This window comes from Alternaria arbusti (genome assembly GCF_024043155.1).
Source record: "Alternaria arbusti strain BMP 1465 chromosome Unknown scaffold_23, whole genome shotgun sequence".
Lineage (NCBI taxonomy): Eukaryota > Fungi > Ascomycota > Dothideomycetes > Pleosporales > Pleosporaceae > Alternaria > Alternaria arbusti.
The window spans coordinates 44,463-54,481 of record NW_026249963.1 but is presented as its reverse complement, the minus strand read 5'-3'; the positions used below and the strand labels follow the sequence as shown (position 1 = coordinate 54,481).

Below are 10,019 nucleotides of genomic sequence, written 5' to 3'. Positions count from 1 at the left end.
TCATTATGCTTTAGCTGGAAGTCGTGTTCTTCGCGTGATTGCCTGACAGCCCTGAACCCCGCTCGGCCCTCGTTCCTTCCGTCACCCACCAATGACACGCGATATCGACATTGATTCGAAGAACAGGCAATCGCGACGATGAGCGGCATTGAGGTCGCTGGCCTCGTACTTGGCGCCCTGCCATTGATTATACAGGGTAAATTGCGTCCTGATAGCGGGTGATACATAGCAAAAACGGGCTAACCGCGAGCTAGCAATAACGTCCTACAAGGAAGGACTCGATCCCATCAAGGGCTTCTTGAAATGGGACAAGGAACTGCCCAAACTTATCAGAAAACTGGGAGCTCAGCATGACCAATTCAATCAAACCATCCAGATTCTCTTCGGATCCATCACGACAGATGCCGAATGGCTGAAGATGTCAACCGATCCTAGGGCTTCACTAGAGCTATGGAAGAGCAAGGAGACAGCGCTTCAGGAGAAGCTCCAAAACACCTACAAGTCCTATCAGAACACGATGACGGAGATAGCGAGGATAATGACCAAAATCGCAAGCAAATTGGATCTGGAAAAAGCGGCTGAGCTTACACGAAACGATCTCGAGGCAATCCTCGCCGCACATCCTAAGAAGGCTGACGACACATTCGAATTTGGCAAGCGCGTAAAGTTCGCCATGAACAAAAAGAGCGTCAAAGGGCTTCTCGATGAACTTGACGAGTGCAATCGACAGCTGGAAAGATTCACGGAAAAGAGCGAAAAGATAGAAACATTCCACAAGGCTACGAAGCCGTCATACGCTACGCGCTTACAAAAGCTACAACGATATGCCAAGATTTTACACGAGTCGCTCAACTTGTGCTGGTCATGCGCTTGCAAGTCTTCTCATACGGCGAGCCTGCAGCTTGAGCCCCGCGAGAGCGTATTCGCGTCGAAATATCACAAAATGTACAATTCGGCGAAAACAAGTTTCAATGTTTCTTTTTCGACCATCTCGTCGGATAGCCATGGAGCGCCCTGGCTATTTCAGGCTGCTGAATTCCATGTGGACGACGAAGAAGAGGAAGGCTGTCTCACACCGATGCCCTCTCCCAAACCCAGGGTAACAAAGAGCGTCAGCTTCGGATCGCTTCCTCCATACGCAGTCTTAGATCCCGGAACAAGTTCCTTACCTTCTTATGAAGAAGTCAGCGACTTGTGTGCATCGATCCAGCAACTACACAAGACGTCTTCGACTATCGGCTTCTCATTGAACAGCAAGAGCAAACTACGAGGCGCCTACTCAGTTGACAGCGCAGACGCATACATGCCCAGTACAGAGTTGATATCGCTCGAGACCTTATTAGAACGTCCGCCAATGATCAACGGAAAGAAATCCAAGCTGAGTAAGAAAGAGAGGTACAGCCTAGCTTTGACCTTGGCGTCCAGCATACTCTACCTGAACTCAACTCCATGGCTCGCTAGCAAATGGACTGCGCGGGACATCTTCTTCCATCGGACGTCAGATCCTACTCGTCCAATCGACATCACCCGCCCATATCTCGCTCCAAGCCTTTTCGATATTCCAAAAGACGGAGAGAAGAAACCGAAGCCAGTGACTTTCGAGAACAACATACTCCTCGCGCTGGCCGTAGCACTACTTGAGCTCTACTTCGGCACAACAGCCGAGAAATACCGGAAATCTGAGATTGAAGACGAAGTTGCAAACGCACAAGTGCCAGAACAGTGGAAAATGCTTACCTTAGTGCATACTTGGTCACGCAATGAGGCTGAAGAGATGTCTGCTGCGTTTCAAAGTGCAATCGGATACTGCAGCAGTCCCATGGCTAGCTTACAAAATGCCGACTGCCTCCAAGCTGCAGTTGAGAATATTGTGCTACCGCTGCAGGAGGAGCTCAATCAGTTTTTGGGCAAGACATTAGGTTAGCGCAGCGCTCTAGCTATACGAGCAGAGCGGTTCCACACAGCATCAACCTCAAGGAATTCATCTATGATACTGACTCACCCAAATATCAACATAAAGCATCCCAAGAATTAAGCCCGGCGTCAGGAAAAAGCGTCAGAAGCAGACGGAGCCGCGCCTCCCAACTACATGCCGGGTCGGGACGAAGGCCGCTTACCCAACGCGCATCAGCTCGTATCCGACCCACGCGGCGGGCAATACGACTCTGGGGTAGATCAGGCCAACTAGTGCGGCAAATCCCCGAAGCCAAACTGAACGTCGCAGATCGAGCGGCGAGGTCAGAGGTTGCGATGGAGGAAGAACAATGTATCCACAATAGCCACATCGGTTACCATGCGATGTGGCGAGAGAGGGCGGGGCCTAAAAATAGGAGTATGAGCAAACAGCCTCACAGGACCCCCGCACCCCGCTGCTGCTCACGGCGAATTTCGCACAAACGCATGTTCCCGGTTGCGCGGCAAGAATGTGATTCGAAGGGGTGTCGTACGAAGCTTTACTAGTGGAGGAGGAGGCACTTGGCGGGGTACAAAGTTCAAGGACGGGCTCTGGTAGTACATGACGGATGCTAAGGCTGCGTCGCAATCAGGGCTACATATCACAGTGTAGCGGAATTCGCCGGCATGTTAATCTGAAACGCAATCCAAGGCTACACTTGATCACTCGCATTCGCTCGACACAGTGCATGGCCGTCAATCTTACATGTGCAATACGTGCTTGCCGACTATCGGTCTACGTCATGAACTCTGCTGACCGCATCATGGACCGACATTAGCTGGACCCTTTGGGAGATTATGGCGGAAATTGGAGATCTTAGCGGGGGGAGCGCATTATCTGCGTCGAAGGATGCGGTAGCTGGTGAGTGAAGACGGAATAGCAAGGCGCGCATCAAGCCACGCCGGTCAGCCTTATCTACAGCTTTGGAACCTGCTAGAAATTGCTTGTTGTACGTGGCCGAAGCGTTTGACCGAGCTGGCGCGTTTGAGCATAGTGTCTGAGCATAGTGTCGGAGGTGGGATTGTTTTTCCCAAGACACGGCGAGAGCATAAAAGTGGCTCTGTTTCGTTTTACACCGCCTGGACGACGCCAGAGATGCAGCTGCACCTCCTAACGGGGAAGGGAGCGATAACAAGCTAAGCAAGCGAAGCCACCCGGCAAAGCCTCTAGTTGGCGCGCACGACGCCGCCCAAGTCTGAAACAGGCCCACGGTTGGACGAACGGCGCCGACGTGAGGCGGCGAAAATGGGCTGCATGGGGGTTAGGGGAGGGAGTGAATTGGCCACGGCAAGCTGTTGGTTGTGTAAAAGGAAGTGATGTCTGGTGGTGGTGATACTGGGTGGCAACGGCGATACCTAGGGGTGTTAAGCGCTATTAATAAACGCGAGGCCGGGGGTAATTCAAGCTGGCTCCGAAGTGACGGAGAGGAGAGGGGAGTGGAGTGAGGAGAGGAGGGAGCGGCGGCGTTGAGTGGTTGCAGGGCTTTGTTATGCAGGCGACGAACCATAACAACAACACAACCAGCGTCCTCACGACCGCACCACGACACTACTGTTGTAGACTTGTAATCATTCACCCTACGGTTTGGCGTGCTCCTGTCCTGAAGCAGTCCTGCAGTGGGCCAGCAGTGCGCATTCAACGCTCGTCAATCGGTCCAGGGCCATCCCGGTCGAGCTTTGTCTTGGCGTGTCGGCACCCCTTAACGTCACCTGCAATCCGTTTTCTCGATTCCAATTCAAGCTCCTGCCACGCCGACGCAGCTACAAGACTCCCCCAGCGCTCCAAGCCGCCCGACACTCGCTGAGCCCCGGAACACTTACAGCCCGCCAGCGCAGAGCGCACCCTCACGCTCTTTTCGCTGTTCCGCGCTCCCTCGCTCACCACCACCGCCATGGCACAACAGTACGAGCCCCCGGACTTACTGGCGCCGCTCCCCCGCGCAGCACCTGACAGCACCTGGCTAACAGCAGCGCAGAATCACCGCGTCCTTGAAGGACTTCTGGCACACGATGACGTCGTACGACCGCCACGCCTCGCACGACTCGCCCTACCGCACCGGCCGGCACATCCCCATCCCCCAGAGCCGCCACGCCGCCCTCACCTCCATCACGGCCAGTGGCGCCGAGTCCCGCACCGACCTGCACTCGCCCTACCAGCACGACGAGCTCGCGACGAGCAATGGCTTCATCGGCTCCCCCAAGGGCCCCATGTCCCCCAGCTCCCCCTACTCGCCCGGCATGCGCGGCTCCCTCAGCCGCCAGGCCACCATGGACTCGGACTCGTTCCCCCAGGGCGCCAACGGCCAGATCCCCATGCAGGACTTCAACGAGGGCCTGCCCCCGCCGCCGCCTGTCAGCCACTCGTGGCGGCGCATCGACCGCTGGGTCGAGGACCACTACCAAGAGCTCTTCGACAACATGTGCGAGGGCTGCACATCCAACGACGTCAACGAGCTGGAGCACGAGCTTGACGCGACCCTGCCCATGGACATCCGCGAGTCGCTGCAGGTCCACGATGGCCAGGAGCGTGGCGGACTGCCGACTGGTGTCCTCTTCGGTCTAATGCTGCTCGACTGCGAGGAGATTGTCATGGAGTGGAAGAACTGGCGGAAGGTCGCCGAGGAGTACCTCACCACAAAGGTCGACTACCGCACACCGCAGATCCCAGTAAAGGCCTTTGCTGGCTCCTCGACCGCTCCCCCCGTTGCCACAGTACAGAGCACAGGCAACCCGCTCTGGCGACAGGACCTCCTCGCGCGCCAGGACTCACAGCCTCAGGGCGCCGTACAAAAGGCATATGCCCACCCCGCATGGATCCCTCTCGCTCGCGACTGGGGAGGCAACTACCTCGCTGTTGATCTTGCCCCTGGTCCCAACGGCCAATGGGGCCAGATCATCATTTTCGGGCGCGACTACGACACCAAGTACGTTGTCGCGCGCTCATGGGGTGCTCTGTTGGCCATGGTCGCAGATGACTTTGCCTCGAAAGACGTATCCATGGACGAGGAGACGGGCGAGCTGAAGCTGCTAGCTTTCAAGCGCCAAAACGTAGAGCCGCCTTATCTAGAAGTCCTCCGCTGGCGGTGTGACCAGAAGCACGGCCGCCGGCCACCCAAGAGACGCCCAAACAGCGGTCTGCGCGTCAACCCCAATGCGCCGGGTATGGTCGTCCCCAGTAGCACTGCGAGCAGCCCCTACCACAGCCCTGTAATGGGCCCCGAAGACCGCGGCCGAAGCCCCCACCGCCTATCCAAACCGCCCAAGGGCGTCAGCCCACGAGGCAAGCTCTCCAGCCCGCTAGCCCGGGTCGCAGAAGAGAACCCAGCGCCCATCCGCGTACACACCAACCTCGACTCCAAGACCGCGACTCCCCAGGAGAACCTCATCTCCATGGACACCCCGCGACCAAGCGACGAGTTCCCCGCCGCTCGTCTGCCCACACCGCGTGATAGCCTCAGCAGCGACAAGGAGAACAAGGATGTCAAAGATGACAAGGAGAACAAGGACACGAAACCAGCTGCCCCTGCCGCGGCCGCTCCCGCGCGCTCGTCGCTGAAGAGCCCCGTCACTGCCACCGAGGCGGAAGACCTCAAGACCGTCGAGATATAGGAATCGAGGCGCAATCATTTGCCCTTCTAACACCACCACCATCACAATAACAACGCTTCTTCCCACCATTGATGAATCTACTACTTTTTTAGAAAGAGAGCGAGCGAGACAGAAAGAAACGGCTGGATACCTAAGGGACAGAACCAATATACACGTTTACGGAGTAAGCAACGGCGTAGCAGGGAAACTTGGGTGGCGGGAATCAGTGGGGCGCGGATTGGGGATTAAGCATGTGCAAACATTAATTCTTTCTACGGTTTTGACTGAAGTGTGTGTATTGATGCGAGCATTTTCTCCCCTACGTCCCCATTTTCAAGGTTTCTTTGCGAAAGGAAAGGCTGAGGAGAGGCCGATCTGTGCAAATAGGCGTTTCTCTTCTTCGATTCCTCGATTCTGGCTGATTGATTGAATGCAACTGTTTACTACTTGTTCTTCTTTTCTTGCTTCACATGTAACAACTTCAGCGGATGCTTCATCTAGTACGCACGTTTATGTGGAAATGTAACAACACAGTACAATGTCAACCTGATTTCCTCATATGCTACGAAGATCATCGACTGTCGTTCGTTACCTGTACGACACCGCGTACCAAAACTTCCATATGTTTACCATATTTCCTTTTCCCTCACACCTAGGTACCCTTTCTATGCTTCTTTCGGTGTTTTACGCTTGGCCCCCGCTGCCCGCTTTCTTTCGCGCTCTCGAACTAGCTATCTGGCAATCAACCCACTTGGGGCATATTTGCTTCTTCCCGTCTGCATACCATGACTCGGCTATCCCATATCCACGTATCCACTTAGAATGTGGTTGCTTCTTCCCGCGCCCCCTCCCCTCTTTCCGCTTCGACCTTCCGGGAGAGTTCTGTGCTGAACCCATTTGTTTCCGATATTACTATTCTGGGTGGAAGTTTTGGATGCGCGTTTGGGATCATGTTTCTTCCGAGGAGGGTCAGTGAAACGTGTTCTCACGATGATGGAAAGGAGAGTGGATTGGTAGTATCCAGGTGTGTTGCAAGATAGACATGGCATGGAGCTCAGTGGTTATGTCCGCGGATACTGGTCATCTGCGTACTTGGGCCTTGGGACTTGGCTGTGCTGGTGGATTATGCAGCGGGGAAAGGTGAACATTAGGTTTGTACCGAACTTGGTTCCTTGGTCCATGGCATGGGAGTAAGGATGCCGTTTGCTGACTTGAACAGGGCGGGCGAATTACTGTGCCTCGTGACACGGCCTCTCTCTGCTTTGTTCGCATAGCGAACAGCAAGGTCTGTTGCGAACAGCATGTGAGTCAACGAAACGGCGTGCATCAACTGCTATGTTTGACAGCAGTCGCCTCGGTGCTTTCTTTCCTCCACGAAGATACCTAGGTGTGCTTTTTCTACTAGTGACCGACCAGTGTCGCTGTGCTATTTTCCCCTCCCGCCAAGATGACCACATCCCTTGGGATAACTGCATCCAAACGATGTAAGCTAGAAACCCTCCTAGCTAACTCCACGACACTCCTCGGCTGTACGTTAGTCGTTTTCGTCACCACAGTCTTTACCTAGCTTTCTAGCCCAGCGATAGTTCCAACAGCAGTCGTAGCACATTTACTTAATATCAATCCGGGCGTCCAGTCCTTCCTCTGAACACACGAGTCACCGACATTACTCCCCACGGAACTAGTCACTGGACAACTTGTTTCCGCATCGACACTGTTTCTACATCCCCTCGACACAGTAGCAATGGCGCCGGGGATGACGATGCTGAGGCTCGGCATGAGGGTGGTGGAAATCCAGATGAGAAAGATGAGGAAAGATTTGAAGGTGAAGAAGACACAGAAAGACCGGGAAAGAGTTACTTCGTCAAGATAGCGCAGGGCGGGAATGGGAAGAGTATGTTGGAGGGAGAGTTTCGATCCGCCGCTGATATGCAAAATGTGTCACCGCGATTCTGTACTAGATGGGTTGCCCAGGGCCCTTTCTCAGAAGCACAAGAAGAAGCTCTCGACGACGAGTACAAATACGGGGACCAGAACACGAGAGAAGAGAAAGCGCACTATTACTACGTCTCAGACTTCGTAGCCATGCGCCCGCCAACCCCTTCCGACATGCAACTCCTAGCCCATCAACTCGCCCTCTTCCACGCCAAAAGCGCGGAAAAATGCGACGTTCTCAATTACTGCGGTCGGCCGCAAGGAAGGTTCTTCGGGTACCACACCACGACGCACAACGGCAAACTCGCACAGGATAATACGTGGACGACTACCTGGGAAGAATACTTCACGCGCAACATGAGAAGGATGCTGTATTACGACGAGAAAGAAGGCGGCAAGCGCTCGGTCGAAGCAGAATCCCTACTCGACGCTTCGTTCGACAAAGTCCTGCCGAGGCTTTTACGTCCTATGGAGATGGACGGAAGGAAGATCAGTCCGTCACTGTGTCATGGAGATGTGTGGGAGGGGAATGTAGGCGTGGGGGAGGAAGGGGAGGTGGTGGTGTTTGATCCGGGATGTTTTTGGGGGCATGGCGAATGTGAGATGTCCGGTACAGGGCGGTATACTAGGGGAAGATGCTGATGTTCGAATTACAGGTGATCTCAGGACTCTTAGCAAGGAACAGCGGGACGGGTATCTCCGATATGTACCTGCTACCTACCCGGAAGACGACTTTGAGGCGAGGATTATGCTGTATCATTTGTGCGTTCTTTTCCCCCCCTTCCTTTCTTGACGGTTCGCGTATGCTGGAGGCTTTGGTGCTGATGTCTGTAGGAGGAGTTGTCTGCACGATTGTGCGCTTTTTCCAAAGGAACATAGACATAGACGGAGGTTAGTTGGGAAACTTGGTGGTTTGAGTTGATGGAGGACGGAGAGACTGACGGAAGAACAGGTTCATGGAAGAGACTGCGGTGTTGGTGCGGATGTTTCCGGAAGAGTTGTAGGGGTGGGTGGAGGAAAGAGAGCGTGACGAGGATGCGATGGTGATGGAGTGAGGGATTGAAGAAGAATTCGCAAGTCGCCTGAGTGGGCATGGCAGTATTTCTTTAATCAAGCTAGCTTTTCATGCTACCATTACTCTTCCTTGATGTGAGCGCCAGCTCCCTCTCCATCTTCCCAGAACTTCACAGTTCTCTCTGCAATCGTCTTGGGGTTCAGCACCTTATTCTCTGGCGCTACTACTCCCTCGACATAAACCAGCCCAATGTGCACACCACTATCACTGAACGCACGATTAAAGCTCTCCACCATATTCTTCTGCGAAGCCTTCACCAGACTCAGCGAGAGGAGTTGCGGCACAGGATCCCACGGCAGATGGCTGTTTGTAACGAGAAGAGCGGGCTTAAGCGACGAGTTTGACTTGGCCAGGCTCTGGAGTCTGGGTATGTAGTGCTGTGCTATGACGTAGAGGGCGAGGTTCGTGGTCTGCATATCGCTGTTAGCGTCTATTCCCATATAATGTTGTCGAAGAGGGAGTTGTTACCTTAAAGTCTTCCTCAATCTCCTCCACGCTGACGCCTAGAACATCGTTCGGCTTTACGCGAGCAGCGTTGAAGAAGACGACTTCTACGTCTTCGCCGGCGGTCATGCTGTCTAGCTGTTTGAGTACATCTGGGATGGATTTTGTGTCTGCGAGATCGATGCGCAGAGTGTCGACTTTGACAGAGGAGCTACTTTTGCTGACAAAAGGCGCATCTTCCTTCTCGAGACGTTCCGTGTTGCGCGACAGAAGGATGACATGATCAATGCCTTTGGACGCAAACTCAGCAGCAACGTGGTTGCCAATTCCCGGTCCGGCGCCGAAGATGATAAGGGTGCGTGTCATGTTGAAATACTCAGGGTGTGATGCAGTCGATGCCTGGTATGCGAGAAGTGATCTTACCGATGCAGCTTGCAGCTTCGTTTTTATATTTCGCGGCTCCTAGAAACACATTTCCAATCATAATGTCGTCAAAGGTCTGGCTCGCGTATCTTACTACACCGCTTGCCTAGCTGCATCGGAACGGTGCTTACGGATGTCTCCTGTCCCGATGCCGTCCAAAGGGCGTACTTGGGCTTATAAGTCGATGATTACTGCCGCAGCACATTCTGGTACATGATGTTGCCGGAGCTTGCAGAGTGGTGAGATGGAGTGTTGGTGTCCAGGTCTGCTCGAAAGAGGAATGTTCGTCATGGTTTTTGACGCGTCAGGTGCTGGACCCACATGCCCGTCGCGCTAAGCATGTTATGACCTCGCGTCATATACCCATCTCCGCTCTCAAACGCATCACCAGCGTTGTTAGTGATCCTGGAGGCTGGACTGCTGACAGTATTATGTTCTTAGGGTAAAAGTGCGCGTTGCTTAGGCGTGGTCAAGCTTTGGAAAGCTCTCTGTGCTGAGTAAGATGCGACGCCTGCGGGGTCGCTGCCAGATCTACGACCGTACCCAGATTCCACCTCATGTGACACGAATTTGCTGTTCACTACTTCATCATCTTGATGCA

General features: G+C 54.0%; 3 protein-coding genes across 3 annotated transcripts; 2 read left to right on the top strand and 1 right to left on the bottom strand.

Moving 5' to 3' along the window:
- Positions 1–138: 138 nt before the first annotated feature.
- J4E86_010557 (uncharacterized protein) lies at positions 139–1,924 on the top strand (the record flags this gene model as incomplete). The annotated part of the gene is made up of 2 exons (XM_051451055.1): positions 139–196; positions 255–1,924. 2 exons carry the CDS (start codon positions 139–141, stop codon positions 1,922–1,924), a joined length of 1,728 nt encoding a protein of 575 aa, XP_051297718.1.
- Positions 1,925–3,845: 1,921 nt separating this feature from the next.
- Positions 3,846–5,562, top strand: J4E86_010556 (uncharacterized protein; the record flags this gene model as incomplete). The annotated part of the gene is made up of 2 exons (XM_051451054.1): positions 3,846–3,856; positions 3,930–5,562. 2 exons carry the CDS (start codon positions 3,846–3,848, stop codon positions 5,560–5,562), a joined length of 1,644 nt encoding a protein of 547 aa, XP_051297717.1.
- A 3,048-nt stretch (positions 5,563–8,610) lies between these two features.
- Positions 8,611–9,361, bottom strand: J4E86_010555 (uncharacterized protein; the record flags this gene model as incomplete). Its single annotated transcript, XM_051451053.1, has 2 exons — positions 8,611–8,961; positions 9,020–9,361. 2 exons carry the CDS (start codon positions 9,359–9,361, stop codon positions 8,611–8,613), a joined length of 693 nt encoding a protein of 230 aa, XP_051297716.1.
- Between the last annotated feature and the right edge of the window lie 658 nt (positions 9,362–10,019).